Source organism: Equus asinus, chromosome 7 (assembly GCF_041296235.1).
Source record: "Equus asinus isolate D_3611 breed Donkey chromosome 7, EquAss-T2T_v2, whole genome shotgun sequence".
Classification (NCBI taxonomy): Eukaryota; Metazoa; Chordata; class Mammalia; order Perissodactyla; family Equidae; genus Equus; species Equus asinus.
The window spans coordinates 26,688,330-26,702,988 of NC_091796.1; the positions used below are offsets into that span (position 1 = coordinate 26,688,330).

At 54.3% G+C, this 14,659-nt stretch overlaps 1 protein-coding gene across 6 annotated transcripts in view; it reads right to left on the minus strand.

Annotated features, from left to right (window-relative positions):
• CTIF (cap binding complex dependent translation initiation factor) overlaps nucleotides 1-14,659 on the minus strand; it is a 291,174-nt gene that overhangs the window by 83,589 nt on the left and 192,926 nt on the right. For all 6 annotated transcript variants that reach the window (XM_044774705.2, XM_044774703.2, XM_044774696.2 and 3 more), the window contains one exon: nucleotides 12,650-12,949. In XM_044774705.2, coding sequence (XP_044630640.1) covers nucleotides 12,650-12,949 — 300 coding nt within the window. The remainder of the gene's footprint in view (nucleotides 1-12,649; nucleotides 12,950-14,659) is intronic.

The following is a 14,659-nucleotide window of genomic DNA, read 5'->3' on the forward strand; positions in this document are numbered from 1 at the left end:
GCCTCAGTGGAACCCCGACGTCCAGAGCCCCCCAGCAGGCTGGCCTGGGCCCCACGGGCGGCACCCTCCCTGCCCGCTGCCCGACACTGACCAAGGCCCACGGCTGGCAGGGAGGTCACTACTTAAGGTAGAAGCTTTCAGTTTTGGATTAAAACAGTCTTGGCCTGAAGTGGGGAGAAGCAAGTGCCAGCAAATGGATGGGCCAGTGTGGTTACTGTGACCTGGAGTCACTGCCGGGCTAGGCAGCCTCACGCCGGGGATTGCTGACACTTACAGGCCCCTGCTGCTGCCCGGACACCCTCAGCCAGGCTGGCAGAACACGACCTACCTCATCCCACCACGCTCTCCTGTACCATCTCGCCCCCTGCTCCTCTCACCTACAAGTCTTTGCTTTGGCTCTTTCCTCCTGTTTTCCTCTGTCTACCCAAAGCCTACCTCTTCTTTCATGCTACCTCTCTAGGAGGCCTTCCCCAGCTGCCAGCACTTAAAGGGCTTGCCCCCTCCTCCAACCTTCCTAAACTGTTCTCTGGTTGAGCTGGCCCTGCCCCACCAGCAGGCCTCTAAATACCTGATAGAGGCCAGAGGCTCCTGCTTGCTGGGCACGCAGCACCCAGCAGGGCCTGACTGCCAGCCCCAGGGTCCCCATGAGAAGTCTCCTTGTGGCTGGACCCCAGAGCTATCCTTAGCACCATGTCCAAACTCCAAGTTCTAGCATGCCTTGGGGGCCCCTGTCTTGTGGAAGAAGGTCTGAGTGGGCCTCTCCTAGGAACCTCGAACGGATGGAATTCATGAAGAGCAGAAGAAAAAACACGCTTTAATAAAACTCAGAAGCTCCTCCGGGAGGAGGAGCCTTACGAGGACACAGACAAAATGATACATGTTTCAGTGGACTTTTATAAAGTCCGTAGGGTAAGCAGGTGCAGGAGACAGGTATTATTACCCCATTTACCAGAAGAGTAAGTGGAGGGCAGACAGACTGAGAGATGGGCCCAAAGTCACCAGCTGACTGGTGCCAGAACCGGGGCTGGAAGGTAGGTGTCGGACTCTGGGCTGCGTCAATGATTTCTTATGCCACGTGGCCGTAAGTCATTAAGAGCAAGTCTCTGTGGCCTGCAGGCTGAATTCCAGGTGACTCTGCTTCCATCCCCTTGTTAGAGATATTATTCCCCTAATCAGACTTGTTTTAACACCCAGAGTAACGCAATGGCTGATGTCTAATGGGGGTCAGTGGTCAGTGTGAGTCTGATATGTGGAGCTGTGATTTACATGCAGCTGCTCCAGAAAGCACTTATTCCAGTTATAGACGGAGACTCATAAGCTTTAGCTGGAGCCCAGCCATCCCCGAATACCACCAAGATACTCCCCCCTGTGCTACCGCCCCTGCTTCGTGGCCGAGCTGGGAGGTGGGGCCACTACACGCTCTGGTGGTAGCCCTAGGGCCCCCTTTGCTTAATGGGTTGGGGTGGGAATGATCCCACATGCACATGCACAGTGACACTCCTTCTCTGCAATATGCATGGTTCTAGCTGGGCACTGTCAAGATGGGGGTGATTTGTGAGACAAGGGGGGAGGGCTAGGTGGCCATCCCAGGAGGGGAATGCTCTTACCTGAGCATGTCTGTCCCCATGTTTCAAAAGGGTCTGAAGCTTTTCTCCCTCTGTGAACTGGGATCTGGAAGGGCCACCAAGGGGTTAAGCGAAGGTGGTTCCCTACAGGTCGTAATGTGCTCCCCCAAAGGGGCAGCCCCCCTTCTCCCGGGCACTGCCAGTTGCAACTGGGGTTGCGCTGGGGCTGGGGGTGCAGCTGCGACTGTTTCTCCCTGAAGACTCAGAACGCTGGGCTGGAGGCAGTGGGGACAGAGACTATGTGGATGGTCAGGGAGCCTTGATTCTGAATTTCGGGGTCTGAGGCCAGGTTGCCCATGCTGATGGTTCTGAGGCCACTCCAAGGGTTCCTGGGCTGGAGAGGTCACACAGCCTAGTCCCTGCTTCATGGTGGAGTGTCACCACCTCTCCTGGACAGAGTGCCATCGAACAGGGAAAGGTCTACAGGTAAGAAGAAACCAGCAACTGGGCATAACATGGGTTTGGCTTGTTCACATGATGCCGGTAGGCCCTGGAGCAGGGGGAGACCTCTGTCCACTTAAAGGCGCCTCTTATCTAGGGGAGACGGAACATAGCCACTGGAAAGCAGTGAGTTCACGATTGGTGTGGCATTTCTGCCAGCTGTTTAAATAGTTGTCCTGTCACCCTCCTTCCACTCCTCCCAACCCCCTTCACCCCCGTCCCCCCAGACTCACTGACTTCCTGACAAGTCACTCTCCTTCATGCCAGGCATCCAGACCACAGCCAATGCATGGAGGTGTGGGTGAGTGAAGGGGCAGGGGACAAGTACCCCCAGCAGTTGGGGAGGGCAGCAGGAGCGGAGGAAGGGGATGCTGGCAGAGTCCTGTTCATTCTCCCCACAGGTGGCCAGCAGGCCATGTGCTTGGTGCCCACTCTGGAATATACGCCATGTGTCCTTGGTGGGGAAGCCTGTTCACCTTTGAACACGGGGGCCTCAGTTCAAAATGTCTCCTGAATGATCCTTCTAGAAGCTCTCGGAGCCCATTATGGCAATTGGAGAAGGAGGGTGAACGGAGGTAGAAGGATACAATCTCCCACACTCCCCGTGGTGGGCAACCCCAGCTTCCAGCCTGTGGATTGTGGGGACGGTGACTGGAATGCTACTGCCCCATGCACCAAGGGCCAGGGAGCAGGCTCGAATCTGTGTGTGCTCCCTTTAAGGAAGAAACAACTGTGGTCATCTAAAACCCCTGGTTCTCTAATGTAAGAGATTTCCAAGCATAACATCCCATAACTCATCATACATGTCTTCCTAAAGCATGGCTTCTGTTAACCTCCCTAGGTCTCTAGCCTCTCATCTACAATATAAGTGGGTTGGATGAATAATCTGTAGAGCCTTCCTTCGGGTCTATACTATTGCACGATTTTAAATTAATCTTGGGATGCCACAGCTCAAGAACCAACAATGGCTCCCTGGTCCTCCTTCACAAAGCCCAAAACCTCTAGGTCCCTACTTGCTCCATTCACAGACTTTCTCTGTCTTTCCACTTACATCCTTTATTCCAGATAAGGCAGTGTCCACACTGTCCCTCACTTTTATCATTTCTCTGGATCTTGGTTCATTATATTTCCCCCATCAAAAATGAACTTCCAGAAAACAGCTTGGCAGTTCCTAAAAAGTTAAAAATAGAATTTCCCTATGAATTAGCAATTCCATTTCTAGGTATGTACCTAAAAGAGCTGAAAGCAGGGGCTCAAACAGATACTTGAATGCAAATGTTCATTGCAGCATTATTCACAATAGCCAAAAGGTGGGAACAACCCAGTGCTTATCAACGACGGATAAATGGATAAACAAAATGTGGTATATCCATACAACGGAATAGTATTCAGTCAGGAAAAGGAAGGAAATCCTGACACATGCTACCACATGGATGAACCTTGAAACCATTATGCTAAGTGAAATAAGCCAGATACAAAAGGACAACTATTGTATGATTCCACTTACATGTGGTCTGCATAGAGCGCGTGAATTCATGGAGACAGAAGGTACAGCGGAGGCTGTAGGAGGGCTGGGGGGCTGGGAGTTACTGTTTGGTGGCCATAGGGCTTCCGCTTGGGACAAGGAGAGGGTCTGGCAGTAGGTGGTGGTGATTGTGCTTGGTGCAGCTGAGTTGTGCACTTTTTTGTTGTTGTTAGTGCCATCGAGTTGATTCTGACTCCTAGCGACCCTTTGCACAGGGGAACTAAAGCCTGCCCCGTCTTTTTGCACCATCCTCTCACCTTCTGGCGCTCTTTCAGGCATTGCTGCACTCTATTCATAGGGTTTTCATGGCCAATTTTTTTCAGAAGTGGGTGGCCAGGTCCTTCTTTCTAGTGTGTCTTAGTCTGGAAGCTCTGCTGAAACCTGTCCACCATGGGGGACCCTGCTGGTGGCATAGCTTTTAGCATCACAGCAACACGCAGATGCCACAATACGACACTCGACAAACGGGTGATGTGGTTCCTGACTGGGAAACGAACCTGGGCTGCAGTGGTGAGAGCGCCGAATCTTAACCACTAGACCACCAGGGCTGGTTGAGTTGTGTACTTAAAAATGGTTAAAATGGTGGGGCTGGCCCCGTGGCCGAGTGGTTAAGTTTGCGCGCTCTGCTGCAGGCGGCCCAGTGTTTCGTCAGTTCGAATCCTGGGCGCGGACATGGCACTGCTCATCAGACCACGCTGAGGCAGCGTCCCACATGCCACAACTAGAAGAACCCACAACGAAGAATACACAACTATGTACCGGGGGGCTTTGGGGAGAAAAAGGAAAAAAAAAAAAAGGTTAAAATGGTAAATTTTATATTGCTTGTATTTACCACACACACACACATACACAATCACCAAATAAAAAAACCAAACCAAACAAACCAACAACGAAACCGCCCTTCCCTCTCTCCTTAACCCCTCCTTCTGGTCCACTTCCCTGGACAAACCTTCCTCACTCTGCTGGGCCACACGGCTTGGGCAGGCCTCCCAGCTCCATAGCATTTATAGGAACACCACGTCTCCCTGGGACCTTGCGGAACTTCAGTCTAGAGGAGGATCTTGGGAAATCGCTCAAGACTATTTGCTGCCCTTAGAAAGAATGACCCTCCGCCATCGCCTCCCTGGTCGGGGGCCACCACTCTTCCTCCGTGGTGGCTGGGGGCCTCTCTGGGGAGCCAGGGACAGGACGGTGAGCAGTTACATAACCTGCAGGGAGATTTTTCCATCGGCCCAGGCGGTGCCAGCTTTCCAGCGGCAGCCGCGGCAGGTAGAGGCGCCCTGTCTGGGCCGGTCGTGCCCGGGCAGGGCAGCGATGCTGTGATCTGGAGCGGCTTAGCATAGCTCGGATTCCCGGTGGCGGCTGGGGGCCGGCTGCTCAGGGAAAGGATCTGCTGTCTCCTGCTGGCTCTGGCTCTGGGGAGTGGGGAGGAGGAGGTGCTGGGGGTGAGCTGCCAGCCAGCCAGGGGTGACCCTCTGGGGCCCGGGACACCTGAGCTGGCCTTCTCCGATAACCCACTTATCTGCAGGGCCTGCCTCGGCGTGGCGGCCTCAGACAGGGAAGCGCCCGGCCAAGTTCTATCAGGGGATTTAGCAGGGAAAACGAAGCCGGGTGTAGGGGGGTGGGGTGAGGGTGTGCAGGGAAGAGGACACGGCCTGGCAAGGGACACGGGCGACAGTGAAACAATTCCTGACCCGGGTGATGCTCCCCTGGCCCACAGATGGGAGGGAGCAGAACACGGTTCCCTTTTGCTGCTGGCTATGGCCCCATTGCTCCCTCGTCCCCACTGAACTGAAGCTCCTAGAAGCAGCCATCTAATGCCTGCGGAATACCTGCTATGTGCCGGCACAGTGGAGGGACACAAAGATGATACGGACACAGTCTTTGCTGCCAAGACACCTGAGGACACAGCCTCTAACAGGAAAAGCTTGACTGGCAGGATGCTGTCCTGGGCTCTCTCTGGGACTCACTGAGAGTCAATGATCATTTTCTTTCCTCTGCTTACTTTCAGATTAAAAAATCAAAATGCCTTTTTCTGTTCAAGTCATGGGCTGCTTCTGTCCCACTGACCATTCCAAAGATCCAGAGGGGACCTCAGATTTAGCATTTTGGGAAGCCACCATACACCCCCCTCCCCCATGTCCCCCCACTGCCCTCCCCCAGTAGAACAGTCAGAGAAACCTGGTCTAAATACTGACTTTGAGACATTCCAGCTGGGGCCTTGAATCAAACACTTAGACTTTGGACAGTACGCCTACCTGCACAAACTGGGAGAAGAAGACCAAAGGGTGCATAGGTTAACAGAGACGACACATACACCAGCTCTGCCTTGGGGCATGGTACACAGCAGGTGCTCAGTAAGTGTTCGTTGAGAGGAAGGAATGAGGACTGGAAGAAACAAGGTAAACTCATGCCAAAGCCAGCGTGGGCACCAAGTCTGCCAAGTGCACAGGGCCTCCTCTGGTTCTGGTAGGGTGGGCTCAGAGCCTTGGTACCAGCCAGGCGTGGGCTCTCCCCATCGGGGGAGCCGTGCCTGCCACAGACTCTTGTGCAGAAGGTCAAGCTCCTGTGACAATCGGTCTCCCAGGACATGTGGGACAAGCCGGCTGGTGCCCACCCTTGGGGGAACATGTATGCCAGTTCTGCAAGGCCCTTGGCAGAGCACGGCCTTCAACATGAGCACAGATGACTCGCAGGGTGCTCAGATGCCGCTAGCAGGTGGAGCGACATTTTTTAGAAAAAGAGACCTCTTGTGGACCTCTGAGATCGTCCTCCACCTCTGCGCAAGAGGAACACTGCTTGCACTGCTCCCTGGCACCTTGCTTCCTCCCCTTCTGATTTCTAGCAACGAGTGGAGGGGAGCTCGGGGTGGGTACCGCCCAGGGCTCTGCTCGGGCTCTGGAATGCACAGAACAATGTGCTTCTATCCCTGGGTATGCCTGGCTTGGGCCAACAGTAAAATTAGTTTACATGCCTGGAGTGCACATCGGCTCAGCGGTGGGCGTGCAGAAGTGAGGGAGGAGGTCTGAGCAGAGGGAGAGGGTATGAGGGGGAGAGCTGAACCCCGGGAATAACGGCTGTGCGGTTCATCTGGATAAAGCAATGGAGACATGGAGGTGTTTCGTCAGCCCTCCATCGGCCCAGAAAGCTTAGAGACTCGGAAACTGCTGGAAATGCCATGGGATTATTCTAAAAGGGTGGATTTTGAAATCCCCACTGATGGACGTATGAGGTAGATTTCCTGATGTTTTCCTGTTTCTGACCCTTACACCCTATATGGGGGGTGACATGGGGGCCAGAAGCTTGGGGTGTGGGACTGACTGCCCGTTTCACCCCCATGACTTTGGGTAAGCCTCGTAGCCTCACTGAACCACTTTCCCCCCCGTAAACGTGGGGAAGGATTCCTGCCTTGGAACCCACCTCAGAGAGAGAACCTCCACGTTCACCTGCATGAACGTGCTCAAAAGAGTTGAGAAGCCCGTCACGTGCCAGGGAGCACTGGGACCTAAGATGGAGGGCTCTATCCTCCTTTCCACAGGCATTTACCAAGCACCTACTACGTACAAGTCATGATGCCAGGAGCTGGGGACCGAGGATAACTCAGCCAGGATTCCTGCCCTTGAGGAGTTTACAACTTAGGGCTGGTTAGAACCCCAGGAATCAATGCTAGCCCCGCCCCTCCTTCCCTCTGTAAAAGACAGAAGTTAGGAACTCCAAACTCTGGGTAAAGAGGAATGACTTTTGATTCTCCTGAAACCTTGAGATAACCAGGAGAGAAGGTTTCCCCTTATGAGTAGAGTTAGAGGAATGGCTCAGTTCCTCTGCCCAAGCCAGCAAATGTGGGACCAAGAGAGGGAGCAGAGGATAGGAGAAACGGGGTAGGAGCAGGGTGAATGTGTCCTGAAGAGGTATCTTCTATTTTGATTTACTGACAGGGGCAGCCAGACCAGAAAATCTTGAGTGCCCCTTCTGGGGCTAAAACCCACAGTTAAAATCACTCCCAGAGACCCCACAGGGGACCCATGGAGCCCCCATCACTATTCGACTGGATTTTTATGCATCAAAAGCCCCAAACACAATGCTTAATGGTGACCCAGCTAGAAACTCTGAAGAGCTGATTCGTTCTCTAACTCGAGGTCAGCTTTTTAAGAGGCTGTCTTCTAGAAGGTGCTGGTGGAGAGCAATTTATTTTGAAATCTGGTCACATGCCAGATTCCGATTTTGCGTTGTCTTTTCACTACAGCCCTGCTGTGTTTACGACTTGGTTGAGATGAGGTTTTGGTTTTTTTTTTTTCAAAAAAAGGTATTGCATCCTTCTGTTAGATGTGTTGTTGGCAACGGTTGCTAGGGAGAGTTGGGTTCAGTTACAGACACACTGATGCCTGCTCTAATAATACTCTGCTCTGCATAGCTCAGATGCAGACACCTCTTGGCTAAACAGGGCACACACATTTCAACAGACGAGGGCTTGAACTTGTACCACCCAAGCATATCTCAGTGAGGGAGCACTCCCGGAGCCCAAGTGGAAGGCCTGCAGTGGTGACAAGGCAGTGCTGGGCGGAGGGGGCTCAGGCCTCCAATTCCCGTCATTCCAAAGGTCCCATAAAAAGAGGCACACTCATTCTTCACCTCGCTGTGAAACTGGACCCCCCCCTTCCCCCGTCCCCATTATCACATTGCAATTCCCCGGTGAGGATCAAGGCAGAGTTTGGGTGATTTCTGTAACCCTGGCATGCTGGGCAGCCACCTTCTCCTGGAAGTCAGAAACCATCAATGTACTTACTCTAGTGGGCGTGCGACTGTGCCAACTGAAGAAGCCGGGAGCTGGGTGGGAAGGGGTGGGGTTAGGCAGAGTGGGCAGTTTTACTGGGTGGCCCAGCCTCCAGCACAGCCTGGCAATGTGGATTGAGAGTGAGGCCCTTTTCCCAAAACATGTGAGAGCTGCTCCAACAACTATGTGAGGCCAACAAAGAGAAGAAGGACATGGGCAGAGGAGCTGAGGACAGAGAGACAGGGCCAGCAGCAGAGGTGAGGCAGCGCTGGTTGTCCACCTGGTTGACTTGGTTAGGTCTTTGGGAGGAGCCTCAGAATGACAGCGAGGAGCAAGGGCCCCCGGGATGGTCTGGACCAGCTTCCCTACTGCACAGAGGGGAAACTGAGGCCAGGCAAGGTAAAGGGATTTTCTCAGCTGCCGATGCCTCCTGCTAGGGTGTTCTCCCACCGGCTCAGGCTCTGAGCCTCCACACCACTCAACAAACAATCTAGTATCTGGAGCAGATTTCATGAAACTGATCCATCACCAGCAAACCATCAGTCATCTAATACCTTGTTACTCCAAGTGTGGTCCCTGGGCCTGCAGAGCCAGCATCACCTGGGAGCTTGCTAGAAATGCAGAATCTCAGTTTCTACCCAGACCTACTGAATCAGAATCCATTTAAATAAAATCCCACGTGATCCAAATGCACATCCAAGTTTGAGAAGCATTGAGCTAACGAAGACCACATTCTTCGCACATAACAGACATTTAAGAAATGTCTGTTTAATAAGTAGAGTTTTACTTACAAGAACACAACTAAGAAAAGGACCACATCTAAGGCAAAAAGACTCAGTTTAGATGTAAAAATTGAAGACTACTTTTGAGTTGTGGGATTGGTGACAGGGGTCCACTGAGACCCAGAGTTTCTAGCATTTTCATGGCTCATGAGGGTAAAGATTCTGGATTCTTTGAGACGACAGGGCTGAGTCTGCCTGGGAAGGGTTCAAAGGCCTTTAACCTCCCTCTTGCCCGACTTGCCTCTCCATGGGGGCTGCACCCAGCTCGGCAGGCAGCCCTGACACCCCTGCCACAGAGCGTCCACTACATCAGAGCCTGCTCCTCTCTCTGCACACTGCCAGCTCCCAACGCCGAAACCCAGGCAGCAAAAGCGGTCGGCCAGGGATGGCGACGTCCAAAGACAGCTGCTGGGAGCCCTGTTCATAGGGCACTTCACACCCTGGCCCCTTTGCAGCCAGCATCACTAAGCTGGGTCTCAGAACTTGTACGTGGAGGCAGCAGCCAAACCCGGCCACATGAGGGGCATCTCAGAGGCCACTGAAGTGATCCAGGAGCTGGCTGCAGATCCAGAGGCCATGGGTCTTGAGTGGATAGAGGCGAACAGGAACCTCAGAGGGAGAATGGGGAGGGAAGGGCTCTGGGGCCCGAGCCTAGGACTGTCTGCCAGGAAAGGGATACAAATCAGGATTGCCAGAAAAGGAGAGCAGATGCAAAAAGACATCCTGTGGGCATTAAGAGGGGAAGTGGAGTTTGATGAGCCATGCCGACTGCTGTCTTTCCTTGTACTTCGTGAGTCTGGGGTGGTGAGTGGCTGTGAATTATGCTGCCTGGAAAGCCCTATCCCGACCTGTCACCTCCTCAGCTGCAGAGAGGAGCGGCAGAGCCTGAGGATGCCCAATCAGACGTGCTGTTGGCTTCCTCTGGGCCTCTGCAAGGGGCTTGGGGCAGCCTCATGCCAGCACTTCCAGCCTGCCTTCCCATGGGAGCCCAAAGGGCCTTGAACAGCGATGCAGGAAGCCTGACGACCCAGCTCGAGCCCTCTGGTTGTGCCCTTTGGGGCACTCCCTCCTTGGCTTACACGAGAGCTGGGGCTACAGGTGGTGAAAAGGGGGTGAGTGGGGGTCTCCGGGGAATTTAAATTTCCAGACACCTGACCCACAAAGGCTCTACCCAGGCAAATGGTGATGTGGGAGTGACAGTTCTGCTCTGCCCCAGAGACAAGGGGGCATTACTAGGGTTGGGTTTCTTGGACTGGTCCCCCCAAAGCGTGTCACACATGACGTACCTATCATTGAGCCATGATATAGGGTAAGCAGGCTTCTGAGGACTAGGGGGACTCAGGACTATTTCACGCCAGCGGCAAGGTTTGGAGAGAGTGAGAAAGGAAGAGGCTCAGGTGGGGCCACTCACGCCCCTCCCCGAGGCCCCTGACTCATGGCCAGCAGCACAGAATCGTAAGGTCCACCGTGGAGTGTCCAGCAGCCAAGCACTCCCCCAGCGGGAGCCGCAGGGGCCAACCCCAGGTGACCAGGTCGAGAAGCCCTGCTTCCTGGCTTTCAATTTACTGTTCTTTCCCCACAGTAGCGTTTGCCAAACTGTTTCTCTCAGCACACTAATTCCACAAGAAGTTATTAGCTATGCAAAGAGGACTTCGGTGAGTTTAATGCAGCCGAACAGGTTCCCTTCCTTCTGGGTCATCTGGAGCCTGTCCCTAGCTGGTCCACTTTGTGGCTGATGGAGAGGCAGGTGTAGGGGCCAGAGCACCTTTTGTGGCTGAGCACTTCCCAGGATTGATGCTCTGCCGGCCACTGTGGGCAAGGCCGCTCCAACCATGGGGCGTTGGAAGAGACGCCTGACCCAGGCTGGATCTCGGGCGGCCTCCGTGGCCAGCTGCCCTTCCAGGCTGGGTGTGTCTCGCCCCACGTCCGCCCCTGGCTCCGGCTGGGTTACTTGGAGCTGGCAGCCATTGTCTAGAAGTCTTGCCCTATCCTGGCCCTTCTCTGAAAAAGAACAAAAGCCCAAGCCCAAGGCTGATCCGGCCCTGACACCCCTGTGCCTGGCACCTGGCAGTCTTCTCCCTGCCGTCACCCTCCACACTCTCCCAGGACATTCCGGCCCGCGAGGAACACGCCTGATGTGCAAATCCCTCAGGTAATGCGGGAATTCGTCACCAGGGGAGCGCGGGCGATCCAGGAATGGGAACCTGATCGGGGCCTGGAACTGGAGAGAGGCAGCCCAGGCTGGCCAGGGAGGGCTCAAGTTGCAGTGAGCAGGCTCCCCGGGAAGAGAGGACAGTGGGGACGGAGCCCTGTGGGCAGCATGCGGAGGGGGCTCCTTCCTCCCCTTTTCCAGAGAGTAGATGGCAGAGTGCGAACCAGGTGGTTAAGACCAGAGTGACCGTATGCCCTGCTTTGTGCCTGGCATCCAGGCGTCATGACAAATCGAGCCCCTCCGACTCCCAGGGTGTCGCGGTTTGGATGAGCTATTATGTGGTCACCTGGTTACGACAGCCCTGCAGGCTCTCTCTTCCAGCTCTGTAATTCTCCTTTCAGGGCTTCCGAGCTACTGTTTCCCCTTACCCGGACTGGAAACTCAATTCGTATCTCAACTAGTTGAAGGTACAAAGTAGAAACAGAGATGACTTTTCTCAGCCAAGAGTCTCCAAGGATGGTCCCAAGGCCTGGTGTGGCCGCCATGCCGTGCCACCTGCTATCTCTCCCTGAAGCCACCAGTCCACCTGCTGCCACCCATGACAGAAGAGCAGGTCTCGGCCCCCAGCTCCCCACTCGTGAGATGCAACAGTGCTGGGCTCAGTCTAAGCGCCCATACCCACTACATGGTCACATTCGTAGGACCACACTGGCACCCAAGGAAGAAGGACTGAGGAGGAGCAAGGTTAAGCTCTCTGGGGGTGGGGGGATTTTGAGTGGGAAGGCACCAAGGAACAAGACAGTCATGGATCTCTATGCCTCTCCTCTGCCCTAAAAGTGGTTTCAGGATGCCCAGCGCATCGGCAGACAGACTGAACCTTTCCTGCCCAAAGCCTTTGTGTCTTCCACTCAGACCCATCTCAGCGTCAGCTCCCACCCCGTTGTACCACCTCCAGGGTTGAGCGGGTGGTCCTGGGGAGGAGGAGGAAAAGAGAAGGCCAGGGCAAGTTCGCATCTGCTCCGACGCGGAGAGGTCAAAGCACAGAGCCTGGGTAAGACTGAGAGCCGGCCCCCTTATCATAGAAATAGAAAGTAGGAAAGGCTGGTTAAACATGAAGCACCTATAAACTTATATTGGTCCATTGTAACCATGGAGCACGCACACAAACACACGCAAATCCGGCCGCTCATCCCCTGCCCCTTGAGTGCCTTTTTATTTTCTATAATTAATCGGGCAAGGGTGGAACTTGGGAAAAGTTCAACTGTGGTCAGAATTTGCAGCCTTCTCTCTAGTAATAACCCACCGGAGGGGCGGGGCGGGGGACAGGAGGCGCAGCTGTCGGTGTCCGGTTACCTGAAGCATGTTGAGGAGCAGGCTTCGGAACTTGGTCCCCTCCACCATGAAGAGCGCCATCTTGTCGCAGAGCTTGGCGGCGGTGAAGGCAAAGCTGCGGTCGGACACGGCTTTCTGGTAGATGGTCCGGACGATCTCCCCCAGCATCTCCTCGGAGTTGGTTGAGTTCTGGGCCTCCTCCATGAAGGTGGTGAGCTTGGCATCCACATCGCTGCTGTTGTTCCGCATGCTGTTCAGGATCTCGATCAGCTTGTCCATCTTGTTCTGCTGAGGACTGGTCGTCTCCACTGCCACTTCATCCTGGGGGCATGGGAGACAAACCCAGTCGTGCCTGAGTGGAGCCGAGGTTTCTGCGGGGGAGTGGCCGGTGGAGGGAGGGCTGCCACCCCCAGAGAGGATACAGCCCTACCTTCTTGAAACTGAGGTCTGATCCCTCTGAGAATCCGGATCTCTACCCAGGACCCTGGGCCCCAAGGGTCGCTGCTGACCTTGTCCTTGGTCCCTGTGACATCCTGGACTGATCCTTCTTGTGAGTTCTAACCCTTACCTAGATTCTCATACACATTGGCTTTGTTTGTTTACCCCTCCATCAAATGTCTCAATCTAGAAAAGATTTCATGAGGCTTATAAAAGATGAAATAAGGTAACAAATAAGAACTGGGCCAAAGAGAAAACAAGGGGAGGCAGACTAGGTCAGGAAGGGGGGCAGTATCCACAATGCCTGCTAGTTGGTTAGAGGTGCCCAGAGCACCTCCAGAGCGTGGAGACCTTGTCCTCCAGACCCCCGGCCCCTACAGCCCAAGAACGGTCGTGTTCTCCGGGTACAGGGACCCCTGTGGGCACGGCCCTGGCTCTGTGTCCTGTGGCGACTGTGCTGGACTTCTACAACAGATACTGCACACCAAGGACTCCTCCAAAGTGCCTCTAAATGACTGGCACCTCTGGGAGGGAAATTTCAGACAGAACAAACCTCTCACCCTTAAGACATTTCCCTGCAACTGGGACCAGACCTGGGCTGGAGAAGGAAGAAAACAGCATCTGATGGTCTCAAAAGCATTTAGTCCAATACAGTAGACTGGTGGCCGAGAATGCGACCGACTTAACTGCAGGGATGTGAGATCAGGCTAGAAGGGCAGGATCCAGATGTAAAGCCAGGTCCTGCACTTGCCCTTCTGTTCCCAAAAAGGAGGCCTCTGGGCCGGAGGCAAAGACTGGGCTTCCAGATCCTGCTCTAGGGCTTTGGGAAGTGGTTTCGCTCTCTGGGCCTCAGTTTCCTCACTGGTCACATGAGGAGGTTAGACTCGATGGTCGGTAGCTTGCCCTGAGCCCTACCGTTGCCTAAGCCCATGTCCTCCCGGTCCAGGAGTCCAGGAGGCCTCACCTGAGGGGAGTCCTTGAAACCGATGTATGGGTGCTAGGGATCTACCTTCTCTATTTTATTCCCCTCTTCCCTACCCCACCCCAACGATCTGGGCCCCAGGGGAGGAATAGTGCTCTGTATATAGAATAATAACCACTCATGAGGGTCTTTACGTTCGTTATGACATTTAATCTTCACAGTCTGTCTGCAAGGTGGATAGTATTACATCCATTTTACAGATGAGTAAACTGGGGCTCAGAGAGGTTAGGTGACTTGCCCAAGGTCACCGAGCCCATCAAAGGCATAGTGAGGACCAGGCCTGGTTTGCCGGGCTCTGAAGCTCGTGTCGTTTGCACTCGGCAGCACTGGAGATACACTTAGTAGCACTGGAGAGAACTCAGTTAATAACCTCCTCTCCCTGGCTGGGCTGCAGCAACATGCCCTAGAAGCTCTTTAGACGAAACCACACACTGTCATCAGTTGGGAACCTCTTCCAGGCTCCCACCTTCGGGACGTAAGGGAACGAGGGAGGCTTTCCTCCAGGGCCCCAGGGGGAGTGGTGGGGTGGGGGTCTCGGGGCTGGGAAGGGCCAGGAGCAGCATGTCAGCCTCAAGAGTTGACCGCGGAAGGGGTCTGATCTGCCTTGTCCT